Consider the following 14,975-nt stretch of genomic DNA (forward strand, 5'->3'; position numbering starts at 1 on the left):
TATACATGTATTCTGAACATCTGACGAAACAATTTATCAACTTATCGATAGACATGGATACAAAATTAGTAACTTCATTACAGAAGAATCCGATTCAGAAATGAAATTTTAAAAGTAATCCTCTACCTATAAAATAGCCCTAATTCAGTCAGTTATTGACTGAAAGGGAGAAGAATAAGTGTCACGCTGCAGAAGACCATATGGCGTAATGGAGCACTCACTACACTGGAAATGAAAAAAACCTGGGTTTGAATCTAGGCTTTGTTACCTTTTAGCAATGTAACCTTGGGAAATTCACAAAGCATCTCTGGGTCTCATATTCTTCATCTGTAAGATGGGAATAATATCACACTTACCTCTTAACACTGTTAAGAGTTGAACATACCTAGGAATAATAGGTGCTCAACAACTCTTTCCTGAATTTGAGTCCTAAATCTCTCCTATAAAATAAATGGTTCCCTCTCACAAAATTAGGAGTTGCTTTAACAAGTACAACGCCCTGACCCTCCCATTAGACACATAAACAGCCACCCATATGTATATGCATGCACACACACATGAACACACACATGCACTCACATACAAATGTGCAGTGAGCCTGAACTTCAGTTATCTATCTAACCGTGTCTAGGAAGCAAAAGAGACCCCGTGACAAATCAAGCAAAACCATCTGAAGCCATAAATCTCTGACATTTTCTAGCTAATGAACTTGAGTTGATGTTCTTAAGAAAGAAAAAAACAGGGTGAGATTTCTAATAGGGAAAAATGATATTTTATCTAATAAATGACTTAACAACAGGATAATCCACCCCAACCTGCTATAGCATAATTTTATGTGATTCTTTTTGTGGCTCATGGTGAAAGACTACATACAAAGATAAAAACATTGATATCAGCTAAGCTATACCAAAAACACGTATTATCTCTACTTCTGTCATACATTTATTTGCAAAATTTCCAAGAGCTTAATTCTAATTCCACTCCATCATGTCTCTGTCTGGCTCCAACACTTTACTGGATCTCTACTGCTTATTAGTTGAAATCTAAGCTCTTTCATTTTCATGTTTCTTTTATTTACATTTAAAACTGATCATAAATGGGAAGAATGCTGTAAAGAAGAAATATATAACCCAAAGCTGAATTTGCATTTTAAATTTGGACAATGATATTTAAGCCACTGACTCTAACCTGCACTGATATGTAGGTTACAGTCATCAAAAGTAAGATATACATGTAAAAACTAAATTTGAAATTCAGTAAATTCTAAACTAATTTGGTATATTGTATGCTTTCATTATAGGACTTTTCTTTTAATTCTGTCCAAATATATGGAGAACATGAGATACAAGCCTGAAGTCATATTTCTGCAGTTTTAAGCTTTATCTGCTTTTTAAAGATTTCCCCTTGAAGAATTACAAGACATTTTTTGTAGCCAAAGTGCTTATAATTAATACAGTTGGTTGCAATTTCACATGGAAAAGTATCTCAATATAATAATAGATTTAATAGTGAAGGGAGTTTAACCCCCCACACATGCATGGAACAGCCACCAGGGGAGAGGAAAAAGAAGAGAGATTTTAAGAAAAGACTACTTAGTCATCTCAACATTCAGTTTGTTTAATTCCAAATGATTAGGTTTGCAACAGTGAAATGTGCCACATTAAAAGCATATAGTTTGTAGCTTATTTAAATAAACAGTTCATTCTCCTACGCCTTCATGTTTTTCAGAATAAACTCTCTTCCCCATTCTTCATTTATTTTTCTTTGTTCTCCTCCTCATTTCTCCTTACTAGCTCCTGACTCTCCCTCCTATTTCACTCTCTAATCTGACATTTCCTCTTCAGTGAAGTATTTTGTATTCTGGTAACCATGACAGTAATATTGTTCAGATTTACTGCTGTTCCTATACCCAGGGATTTTATTTGGATTTATTGTTACTTGCCTATAATTCCTAACTGCCTTACACTCACTGTTAAAAGGTGAAGGCCTGAATATTAACCCAGGGAAATAGTTGATAGATATAAATGAAAATATTTATGTAAAGTACACACACACACACACACACACACACATAATCTATCTCTCTCCCCTCCCTCCTAAACCTCTTATCTCATAAAAGAACATCTGATGCTAACCCATGAACAGTACATTAAGGGCTTAACTTCAGTGTTAATAACTTAGATTTAAAACTCTTGGCAATTAATTAAGATTAATGACAGAAGTCATCCCCTTTTCCCCAACGTAACACTTCCTCCCATCTCTTCAATTCCCTACTCCCTGACCCTTCCTTGCTCATTTCAGGCTGTTAAAACCCCAGGTCCTGAAACTTTGATCCTGTTATCTGCTGCCATTTGTATCTGAGATTAACGAAGTAGACATTAGCAAATTTACAACCAACAGCTCAGACAGCTGCCCCTCTTTAAATAGTTAATGAAAAGGGAACTAATCTAGTTAAGAGCACAGGACTAGTTCATAAATCTGGATTCAGAGGACAGATGAAGCCATCACCCCTCTTCCGGAGACTAGGAGCAGAATTCAATCTCCATCCCTCTTCTCACTATTTGTGGAGAAGAACCGCATTCCCATGGACTGGACTAATGAGACACGAAGAGCCAGTACAGGCCACATATACAGCTGCACAAAAGATGATTATGCAAGAAAGTGACATCATAATATATGATTTCATCGGAATAAACACATATCTCAAGAAATTCAATCACTGAAAACTCTTCTTTGATCTAATAGGAAACAAAGATTAAATCTGCTTTAGAAAAGGTGATAAGAATGCAACTACAAGCAACAAAATAAACGTATCCCGATAAAGAGAATTAATGAAAATTATAAGCCTCCATCTACTTCAGAATTCAACCTAAGGAAAATGATTGTGTCATGCTTTTTAACTCAGAAAAGTTTTAACAGATGTAATTATAAATTAACAATTAATCATCCTCCAAAAATGATCAATCTTTTCTCCATATAAATAACTTTTTTTAATGTAGCAGCATCCTCAGCCATATCTTTATAAGAAATAATTCAACTTTGTCGATTTAAGAATTGCTCTGATGTCTTAATCTCCTCAAGTAGCCTAGTTTCAGGGTAGAATCATGAAGGTAAAATTATAAGTCCTGATAATAAAAACATTTAAATTATACAATATCAAAATGACATCTCTCTTAAGAGTCACTAGAGTGTAATGCATATATTCATCAATTTCTCACTTTTATTTTCAATCGCTTATAATAATACTAAGAGGAGAATTAATAGGCACAATTCTCTTCAATCAATCAACATCTTGTACACATCACAGGGAAATATTGTGACTTTTTGGCACAGGACATCACACCCAGAATGAGGGAGTTAAAGACCCTGCTCACTGAGTTATGAGAACCATGATGTCTGCTGGGCCTTAGCTTAGACACAACAGGAGAAGGAGAGAGACAGTAACAGAAAAGTTAAAATTTGAAAGCTAGAGGCAAGGAATACAGTAATCCATTTAAACACAGATAATGTGGTGACAACAGAATGTGCAAAAGGAAAATTCATGTAAGCTTCCAGAGACATGCAAGTAGAAGTCAGGAGGGAGGATAGATTACCAAAATATGACGGGTCCGTTGATGAGAGTGAAATGGTGAAAGCCTAGTGCTCTCCAGAAAAGTAGGACGTGAGAACAAAAGGTCAAATTAAATTTTAGGAAATCAACCAATATTAGAAAGTAGGAGGAAGGGGATACACAGAGCGAGCTCTGTAGAGAGCTAGAGAAAGAGAACCAGAGAGCAAATGCTCATTTCTCTAGAACTTCTACCTTTACGCCCTGTGTGTATGTGCGCACGTGTGTGTGTGTGTGTGTGTATGCTATTTGTGTACATTCTATTTAAATCTTTATTAAAACATGTTTTACAGATTTTCTTACTAACTCTTTTAGGCAATTAAGATATGACACAGTATATGATGGGACATGATATATGATATGATGTTATACGCATATAGATACAAACCCATATAACCCCATGTGTACCTGTGTTTGTACAGTTCTCACTAGGGTTCTTCATGCTAAGCGAATGAAATATACTGAATTCATAATAAACTCTGTTCAGAAATCATCAGCATCAGGAAATGGCTCTCATAGAAAAATTTATTGTAAGCAAGAAATAGTGCCTAGTTTAAAAAAACTGTTAGAAATCTCTAATTTTGATTCAAACAAAACATGTGCTTAGATATTATAAATGCACATTATTATATAAAATCCTAGTGTCCTATTTAGAATAAAAATATTAAATATGTGTAGCTCCAAAATGCATTTAAAATTTCTCTTTAAAAGTATGTATTTGTAAAATGTGTTAATATAAATTCATTTTTAAGAATAAGGGGGCAATAAAAGCTTCCTACTTAAGCCAATTTCCTTAACTGAGCTATGACATTTTCCTTAAACTGAACTTATACACGGGGGACAGGTAGACAGAAAGGCATCATAATGTACTCTGTTAAAATAATAAACTGTCTACAGTTTATTACTTTGTCCTACTGGAATGAGTCCTCTGAACTCTACATTGAAAACTGAATATTTAATATATGCAGAATAATATAGATTTTTGTAAATCATTAGATATTGTAAAGTTATTTAAATAAATATTAATTTAATCCTCTCTAAAATTATATAAAGAATACACATAAAGTACACAAAAAGAGGAAAACAAAGATTAAAAACTGTATCTGTGCTGACATTTCTGCTCCGAATTGGATGATCTCATTGATGACCTCAAGGTGCTCTCCATCAAAACTGTATGTTGAGCCTAAGAAAATAATGTGTTTACCACTGGACTACCAATGTTAAGTTTTGATATTTTTAAAGTATTCTTTTAGTGTGCCAAAGCTCACTGATAATGAAAAAGAATTTATTTCTAATATCAGTGCATTGATTTAAAAAGAGAATATTTACACTAATGTATTATAGTATACTATATATAATATATACTATATAGTATTATAGTATACTATATATATTATATATGGTATAGTATAGTATATTGTCTCTCACTTATCAAAAGGTTGCCAATCCATTTCAACCAAAAATACTAGTATATACTGTAATTAAGAAATGGGTTTATTTAAGTTAAGAAATGGTATCAAAAAAGCACTGTATGTCATAAATTTATTATTTTCCACTGAAATAGACACTAGTTGATGACATACACACTGAGAAAAATATGTTCTATAGAAATAGATATTTATATTAATCATATTATACACATAAACACACACATATAGTGAGTGGTACTGTAATAAAAATGCCATGTTCGTGATGTGGGTTATTCTAACAGAAATTTATTTTTCAAGCACATGTAAACCAAAGTTAATAATTACTTCTACTGATTTAAATAGGATATGTAAGATATTTTAAGGATACCATGAAATACAAAGACAATGAATAATAAGAATGAAAGACACTAGCAATGACATAAAGGACAGAAAAGTCTAGTGGTCCTCCCTCCCAGTGATGAGACATCATAATTGGCTTAAAGAACCATATGAAGTTTCGGATCTCACAGAAATAAAAGGTAAGCAATCACTTTACAGTTTTAAAAAACTGATATTTTTCTCTACTATTGGGTTGGCCAAAGAGTCTGTTTAGTTTCCTCTGTAAAATAAAAATGAATTCTTTATTTTCACCAATAACTTTATTGATTTGGGTATTTTGAGTATGTTGGCTATCTCCCACGTGGTATATCATCGATTGTTCTCAATTAGTGTCTCGGTTTGATTGCTATCAACTTCAATCGTTCTTCCTGACCATGCAGCACCATTCAGCAAGAAATCTCCAACACGAAACTTCACAAACCACTTTTGACACACTGGATCAGTCACAGCACCTCCACACGCTGCACAAAATCTTTGTGTGTGTTTTTACCTTTCTTGAAATAATAAAGCATAATATGCTGAAATTGTAGCTTATTTTCATCCATCTTCAATATTAAAGCAGCTACACAAAAATCTGCCAATTTTGATAAGGTTTTTTCAAATGCATGGTGATATGACAGCTGTCACAACACAAGCTAACAAAATTGTTTCGAATGAAGTTAAAGACAACTAAGTGCTACTAGAGCCATCTTACGGATAAACACAAACACACTTCTTGGCCAACCCAATTTTATTTATTTATTTATTTATTTATTTATTTATTTATTTTTGCTGTTTTATTTTTTTATTATTTTTTTAATATTAAAAGTCTATTTCCCCCGCCAACCCAATTTTTAAGAGCAAAAAAGGTAAGGTATAAAAGCACTGTGGGCATTTTGTGTGCAATTAGACTGACTCAAGCTAAAAATGAGGATTTTCATACTGTTCCTACAATCCATTAACAAAATTCAGCTATGTGAGTCAAAATATAGTGTGGGGCAAAAGTAGGTTTACAGTTATCCATATGAAAAATAATACAATAATTAATAAATAATAATACAGACTAAACCCTGTTTCACATATTCACAACTGTAAGCCTACATTTGCCCCACTCTGTATTTAGATAGAACCTAAACATTAAGCTTAAGAATGCAGCCCTGACTGGTGGTGTAGCTCAGTGGATTGAGTGCGGGCCTGCGAACCAGTGTATTGAGGTTTGATTCCCAGTCAGGGCACATGCCTGGGTTGCAGGCCAGTTCCCAGCAGGGGACACACGGGAGGTAACCATACATTGATGTTTCCCTCTCTCTCTCCTTCCCTTCCCCTCTAAAGATAAATAAATTTTAAAAATTTTTAAAAATTAAAAAAAAAAAGAATGCAGTCATTAGCAGCATAATTCCAAGCACTAAAAACATTTGAAATACCAAATCATTTGAGTGAAGGTTTCAATCTATTCAGAAACACCCATAAATGGTTTATATTTTACAAATGTGATGGGGAATTTAAAGGCCCTGTGGCACAAAGTCTCTGCTATCAGGACGACCATTCAGTCTGAAGGTGAAGTGGTTGACACTCCTGAGCAGTGGGCGACCTGTCAGCATGACGAAGTTCAGGGTGATCCACGGGAGGGTTCGACTCATTGCAGAAGCCACACTGAAGACCGTGAGGCCAGATTATTTTGAGCATGAGAGTTCAAAAGTGGGACTGGCAGAAGGACGGACATAAATCTAGAACCAGAGATGTGAAGAGGAGTGCCAGCCTGAGATCATGTGCCACTGAGCTCGTCCGGTCACTCTGGGGCCTTTAAACGCCCCTGCACTATGTTCAGACGCTTTTCTGTAGGTTTTTTAAAAAATTGAAGACTAACACTGAGTTCTGTCAGAATGGACATTTTTTGAGTAGCTACCATTAATCTTTTCAAAAAAATTAAAATTGTATTTGCATAATTAACAAAAGTAATCTCAACAAAATAAATTTAGCTTAATTGGAAATTTACCATGCACTCCTATTGCTTACTTCACCACTAACTGATGAAAACTTTGTCACCTACTGGCCTCTCTCCCCACGACATTGTTCCCTGGCAACTACCACTCAAAGGATGCTTTTGAGTCAGCAGCTTTCTTTCATCTAACAATGATCACGCGGACAGTTCCTCAGGTGAGGAACACTTTCTCAAGGACAACAGTTTACATCAGCACTGAGTGCACACAAAGTGCCCACAGTGCTAACCGTACCTAGAGCTTTACTTGTCACAATAATATCTTAACCAGTTCTGTTATGTCAAATATGTGTATGCACAATTATGAGTTTTGCCATATTCCCAGAGAAAAATGCACACATTAAAAAAAATCGGTGGGTGAATCTGGATGGTAGAAGGGGGAAAATCCCTCAAAAATGCTGCCTTTAACATGTATTTCTTACTGTCAACTTCAAGTGTTATTTTTAATAACCAGTTACAGGCACGAAATGAAGAAAATTAAAGTCAATGCAATTTTCTAACCTTCGTTTTACTAAAGGAGTAGTATACCCATGTTTAAAAAATCTAATTACATTCTGCCTCTATGTCATAAGAAGCCCTGTGATGTAAGTTTAAAAACAAACAATGGGTATACTTCACTGGTGTTACTATTACTAGGAGTCTTCCACTCTAGTATATAAACTTATGTCTGCTTACTGATGAATGAGAGCTCGCATTCTGAAGGTTAACCGTAACCTCGATTACAGCCAAGAAGCTCCACGGATATTTAATGGTTTGTGGAACAACTCCAAAACTAGTGCTAGGTTTTCCCCTTTCTTTGCCTTTCTGCTTCTCTAACTCTCCCTTTACAAATAAATTTAAATTTAAACAACAACAACAACAAAAAAAACAAAGAAAGACGCGTGGTGATGCATCATTTATAAATTACCTTGTTATTGCAAAAACAAAACACTGCTTTGAAAACCAAACAAACTCCTGCTGCGGACTCCAGCTTGTTTGATGGAGGCCCTTCAAAAGAGTCCACAGCTTAATGGAGGTTGTTTATGTGGCAACTTCGATCGGTACCTGCTGTCCCCCGTCACTCCCTGGAAACTTGGCGGCAGATGTTGCAGCGTTAAGGTGTCTCTGAAGTGGCTTTCTGCCCCTGTCTCCCCACCACAATGGAGTCAAACAGTATTAGATCTCTTTATTTGTGCCTAAGGCAAGTTTCGGAGCGCAGCTGTGTCCACCCCTACTCCTACCTTTGTGTGTTTCGGGCCTCCAGGCAGCGAGTGAGACCAAAACGGTTCTGCCGCTCTCAACTACCTCCGCTGACAATCCTGCCTCTCGTCGCTGGCTGGGGAGGCCGCTGCGGCTGCAGCAAACAGATGTCAGCGACAACCTGCTAGCTTACACCTGGCCATGCGGCCCTCACCTCACGCGCTGGCGCTGAAACATTCATGACTCGGAGGAGTTGCAGCTACAATCAAAGCCTGTGTGTGGCTGGTGTGCGCGCAGCGCGCGGAGTGCCGCCTTGGCTGGCGCTGGTGGCTCGGGAAAGTAGCAGGAGCCAGGGACGGGAGAGATTGCTCGCCCCGCTTTGATACTTTATGCCTGAACTTCAATTACTTGATCAAGGACTTCAATTCAGGAGTGAATTCTGCAAATGAGCCCAGTGCGGCCTCTGAGCCATAAAAAGAGAGTATTTGACTTGCAGAATAAATGTGCGTGGCTCTGGGTTTAGTTCTACATTGTATGTTGGCTGATTTGTTTATTAAAACGCACTCTCAAGAGGCAGAATCTGCGGTAAACAATTTATAAATAGATGACAAGATTGTTTTCCAAGGTAGAAATCGTACCCCTGACTAGGCAGAGGTTCTGTTATTTTGGAACCACCAGCCACACCCTGAAGACAATTGCGTTTTATTGTCTCTTAAGCAGCATTAAGTTGTGTTCTTTTGTTTTTTGAGAAAGTGACTATTACTTCTTTTAAAAATGCAGACAAGAAAGCATTCTCATTTGTTTCTTGACAGTATAAAATAAACAGTATTCAATTCCGACTATTTAAAATATTTCCCTACAACACACAAACTGCTTCACATTTACATACACAGCTCCTACATCATTGCACAACTACTTCATAAGGAGCATAATCAATAGTGAACACACACCAGCCTTTATGAGTACAGAAAAATAACAATATTATTTACAAAAGTTATTCACCAATTTACATGTTGATAAACTTTCTCTTAAAAAGAATTGACCTTGAATGGCTAACAACTTTTGTTCCAGTGAATTATTTGATGTTCAGAGGCAAACCTTTCAGGGAGAAATCAGTGTACTGATCTAAACTAACACCATACTATTGACAAATTTCCTAACATTTAATGGAAGTTTAATGGGAAAAATAGAATTGTGATATAAAATTGATAACTGGTTTAAGAGGACAAGGAACATCTCATGTCCGTGGGTGTGTGAACATATACACGTGTATACAATTTTTCATGAGTAGTCTGAGTTCAGTGTTAAACTTGGTTTAACCTGGAACTGGCTTGTTTTAGGGGGGAATGGCTGAGGACAAGGTTTTACTCGTCCTTATGCTGTGCAGCCCTGTCACAAGTGAGTGTGGTTAACAAAAACACAATCAAAACAACTCCAAGATTAATTTTCTCACTCAATGATTATGCCCTGGCTACTGAGAAAACCCAACACCAAGAGCCAGAGAAGAAGAGAATTCTGCCACTTGGACATCCCAGTTTCCTACATTTACAATTTTCTTTACCCCATGTAATCCTATGAGACAAATACATATAAGCAAATTTAGTGAAAACCATGGAGTTCAGGCAGTTTAGTTTCTACGGACTTAACTAAGGAGACACAAGTCGGAGGTAACAGAGAACCATGGTCTTCTTCTCAGGAACAGATAGAGCGCTCCCAAAGCAAGTCATCCCGTTTTGGGCCACACGTCACAAGGAACTGTGTCCAGTGCTACTTGCTGATTCTCTCTCTACCTCTGGAGCCACACTTTCATACTAGGTAAATCACTTAAAGTTTCTGAAATGAAAAATATTCTAAAGCAAAAAGTACTGGAATTTAAGAAATATTATACTCTCCCATTTTATAAAATTTGTGAGATGGACTCTCAGTAAGATTATGCCACTGCACCATGCAGTTGTAATTTTATTTATTTAAACAAATAATTAAATATGACTCTTTTGGATAATAATGTTTGATGTGTTTCAGTTATTGTGAAGATTTTTAAGTCAAATCCATCAAAATATTCACTCTAATTAGTTGTCCTGTGATAGGTGTAGATTGTTTTCAGCATAAGTATCATAGAGTTACATGGCAGGTCTTGTCAGTAATGATATTTACTATGTTCATTAGGATAAAAATAGCAAAACTAAAAGTCTTCAGTCACTCAAATGAAGCCAAAAAATTGGCATAGTATGTAAGAAATGCATTAATTGGTATAAGGAATTAGAAAACCTGAAAATGAGAGCATAGTGGAGATAAATGTATTTAAGAGACAAAGAAGAAAAAAGATGGATAGAAGAAAGGAAGGAAGGATGGATGGAAGGAACAGGAAAGCATTCTAGAGACCTTGTGACCAAAGCAGTATGATGACTTCCTAAAACATAATCTAAACCTATGCAAAAATTGGAACTCTTCACTTATTCTAAATTATTAGTATACACAACACTAATTCTGCTAAAGTAGTGGCATGATTCTTGCTAATTCTATCATTTAATCTCTGAAAAAGTCAGGTTATATTTCTGTGGGAGGGAATGTTTACACTGGAATTCATTCTATCAAACATTGAGAACCTGGTTGATGATGTGGAATTCACAGAAACGAATATTCTTAATAGGCCTTATGAAACATGAAAAATGAAATGGGAGATAAAGAAGGAGGCAGGAGGGAAAAGATTTCCCAAGTTGTTTGAAGGGAAAAGGTTATATGTCAATAACAATAGAACAAAGTTCTCAGTACATGGTAGGCACCAGATAAGTATTAGTTGAATGAACACAAAAATGAGTGTAATGCATTGTTTTAAAAAACAAACATATCCACTTATCCAAACTAAAAGATCTCTTCTGTTGCCAACTTATTCTGGTTTTCCCCCAATCTCCAGACTATCTAGTAACCCTCCAATCACTGTATTCTTGGCTACCTTGGGGACTTTGCTCATGATACTTCCTCAGTGGAAATGCTCACTTCTCATTCCACCTACCTCCACCTGATAAAATCCTACCCATTTTCAAAGTACAAGGCCTAAGGTTTTGAATAAGTATTCCCAAATTCCTCCAGGAAAAGTTAATGTCTCTTGCTGTATGCACTCAAGAGTACTTGGTACCTACCTACAATATGACCCAGATCATATTCTGGAATAAACAATATTTTTGTATATATCTTGTTTCCCAAACAAATTTCAGGTTTCTTAACAACAAAGGCTATGGTTAACCCTTTGGTATTACATGATACCATTACTTGTACATATTTATAATTCAAAAAGTATTGAATTAAATCAAAAATAGTAGGAATGTTGAAAGACTAAAAAACATTTTAAGTATGAACATTAAAAGAATATACAGAGTATTGGCAAGAGCACTGGAAACACTCTCTTTTTTTGGCCACTACACCTTCAGTGTTAGCAATACTCAATACTTAGAAAGGTAAAAATGATGAACAGATGAACCACTGTTGAACAGGAGGGACAGAAAACTAAAGTGGAATAAAACTACAATGTCAGAAAAACAATTTTAAACCATAAAGTGAAAAGCTAGCACGTTGAAGGGTAAGTAGAGTTGTTGTTGTATGTTGTTCCAGAGGCAGAATTCCAAATCATGTAGGCATTTAAACAGGGACACAGATCTCATTAGACATGAAGAGCATTCTACTAACCACAGAGGTGTGGTGATGAAAGAGGCTGCTTCATAAGCCACCTGGTTCTCTCCTGCCTGTGGTCCTAGCAAAGGGTAAGTGAGGTGCTGGGAACATTCCAGGATACTTTCTCAACTGGATTTCCTAAATGGTTGAACTCAGATGTTTTTAAAATTACCCCCATCCCAAAGTAGTAAAATCTTAAGATTTAGATGTTTTTGTATTTTAAACAGCAAGACAGAATCACATAACATTGAATATAACGGCTTGGCACTAGAAAATAAATATGAATCTCATCAATCACATTATTATGTTATCCTTAAAAAAATAGCCTATTGGACCCGAATGACCCTAAAGTCCTCTGAAGCTTAAGTGAATGAAGTTCACAGACTTGCTGACACATAATGAAGAGATCCTGTTAATATCAGTAACAGTAGTTTGTTTCTGAACCAAACTTGCCATCGTTACATATTCAAAGGTTTAAACCATTTTTCTTACATTGCTACAATAGAAAATAGTGCTAATATATTAAAGAAATTATAAAACTATAGTTATTCCATAGGCTTCCTTGGCAGAGATACTGCATAAACACACACGTGTGTGTTTAGTGTGTATTTATATATTTTTACATATGTGTATGTGTGCATATACATATGTACTTTTCTATAACAGTTATAAAGGCACTTTCATATATTCAAGAAATTAGATTACATAAACTGTTGAGGGCAGGGAAATGATATATGTGTACCCAGAGGAATGGGGGCTCTGAGGCATGTTCTCCAGGTCTCATTGCTAGTAAGTGCCAGAGAAAGGCCTCGGTCCCCATCCCCAGTCTGTCCTCCCTCCCACTTGGTAAAACCTCAGAATGTGATGTTCAGGTCAAAGGCTGAAGCACTGAGTGTGTTATTAAAGCGTGTGTACAACAGGTCATAACTTTTTATGTATTACTTGAAAAGGGATTTGTGTTAAACTGCAGCTTGAAGATGTAGTCTAATAGATAATAATTTATTAAGCACCCTATGTAACAGGAATTTGCCCGGGATGGTAATTCCTTCCTCTAGTGTAATGAGGGCTTTAGATTCTTTCGAATTATTATTTTACTGCTTTCATTATATGGACCCAAGCTCTTTCCCAACACAACCCCGCACACAAACCTCGTCTCCTTCCTGAGGTCGCATCAAGGAAACCCGGTCGTACTGTCGCCGCAGCAAAGCCCAGAGCGCATCGAGCCGACCCTAAAGGGAACACGATTTGTAAATTCCTAGGGGACAAACTCAACATCTGTCAACTGAATAAATTAGTTAAAATAAAGAAGATAAAGCCTTATGTTCTACTCTCATTTGTTTCATCAATTAAACTAATGAATAAGTAAAGGACAAAAAAGGAGGTTCTTGTCAAGAAAGCATTCACTGCTATAACGCAGAATGAATGTCTGCTATTATAGATAGTCACAGTTTTCCAGGAAATTTCAGTTCAGTTACACAAAACTTGGACAGTCACCTTAATGGGTGTGTACCACTTTGTCTGAGAAGGCTGGTATGTGGGTTTGGGTCGAGGTGGCCTGGGCCTGGCAGGTTCCTCGGCCTCTTCAGGGATCTTCACCACAGCGTTTTTGGCTTTCTCTAGCCTCGCACCTTCCTCAGTGGATCCTTTATCTCCCCAACGAACCTTTCCAACAAAGGAGAACAAGCTACGTTAGACATGCAGTATACAAGAAAAACGAATTCGGATTTAGCCAATGGTCCTTCCATTAACCATCTCAGAGTGAAAAGGTGAGTAGGCAGATTAACTCTAAGTTCCTCCTCTTCTGAGTTTTAACAGGTTTATCACCACTACTCATATACTTCACATTAAGATCCCAGAAAAAAAAAGACCTTTTGTAAAAATCTGGAGTCAAAATTTGAAGCAAGCATTTCTACACTGTTTTAAATAAGGAGTTAATTTGTAGTTTACATATGAAATGCATGACAGTGTGTAATCCTGTTCTCTGATTAGGGAGGTCCCCCTTCCACCTAAACACAGACCCATATATAGTGATGGCACTAGAGGAAATAGATGATAGTAATAATAATTACCATTTATTAGGTGCTTACTATGTGTCAATCTGCATGTAATCCATACAAAAATGCAATGAGATAATGCATTTTTCCTTCTAGATGAGGAAGCTGAAACACAGAGAAGTTAAGTGACACAGCCAAAGCCACACAGCTAGTAAGCAGCAGGGCAGGGATTTGAATATTGGCAGTCTGAAATAGGTTAATAATTTTCAAATACATTTGCATTTTATAAATGTGTTTTACACAAAGGAGGAGTTAATTGTTTCTTCTTGACTTTTTAAAATAAATTTCTTTATTGTTGTTCAATTATAGTTGTATTTTCTTTCCATCCCTTCCCTACAGGCCAGCCAAACCCGCTTCTTTCCCTTGCTTCCAGCCTCCCCCTTGGTTTTGCCCATGTGTCCTTTATGATTGTTCCTGAAAACCCTTCTCCCCACTGTCCCCTCTCCCCTCCCTTCTGGCTATTGTTAGATTGTTCTTAATTTCAATGTCTCTGTTTATATTTTGTTTGCTTTTTTCTTTTGTTGATTATGTTCCAGTTAAAGGTGAGATCACATGGTATTTGTCCCTCACCGCTTGGCTTATTTCACTTAGAATAATGCTCTCCAGTTCCATCCATGCTATTGCAAAGGATATAAGCTCCTTTTTTCTCTCTGCTGCATAGTGTTCCATTGTGTAAATAT

General features: G+C 36.3%; 1 protein-coding gene across 2 annotated transcripts in view; it reads right to left on the reverse strand.

Annotated features, from left to right (window-relative positions):
• The window catches only part of ANTXR2 (ANTXR cell adhesion molecule 2), a 153,771-nt gene that overhangs the window by 43,147 nt on the left and 95,649 nt on the right, over window positions 1-14,975 (reverse strand). The window contains exons 15-16 of one of the 2 annotated variants that reach the window (XM_053655651.1): window positions 13,736-13,903; window positions 13,390-13,470 (exon numbers count right to left, since the gene is read on the reverse strand). In XM_053655651.1, the coding sequence (XP_053511626.1) occupies window positions 13,390-13,470; window positions 13,736-13,903 (249 nt within the window). Of the gene's footprint in view, window positions 1-13,329; window positions 13,471-13,735; window positions 13,904-14,975 lie in introns of those variants that run through there. The other variant, XM_053655650.1, reaches the window with a different exon arrangement.

Source organism: Artibeus jamaicensis, unplaced genomic scaffold (assembly GCF_021234435.1).
Source record: "Artibeus jamaicensis isolate MK-2021 breed Jamaican fruit bat unplaced genomic scaffold, CSHL_Jam_final scaffold_1031, whole genome shotgun sequence".
NCBI lineage: Eukaryota > Metazoa > Chordata > Mammalia > Chiroptera > Phyllostomidae > Artibeus > Artibeus jamaicensis.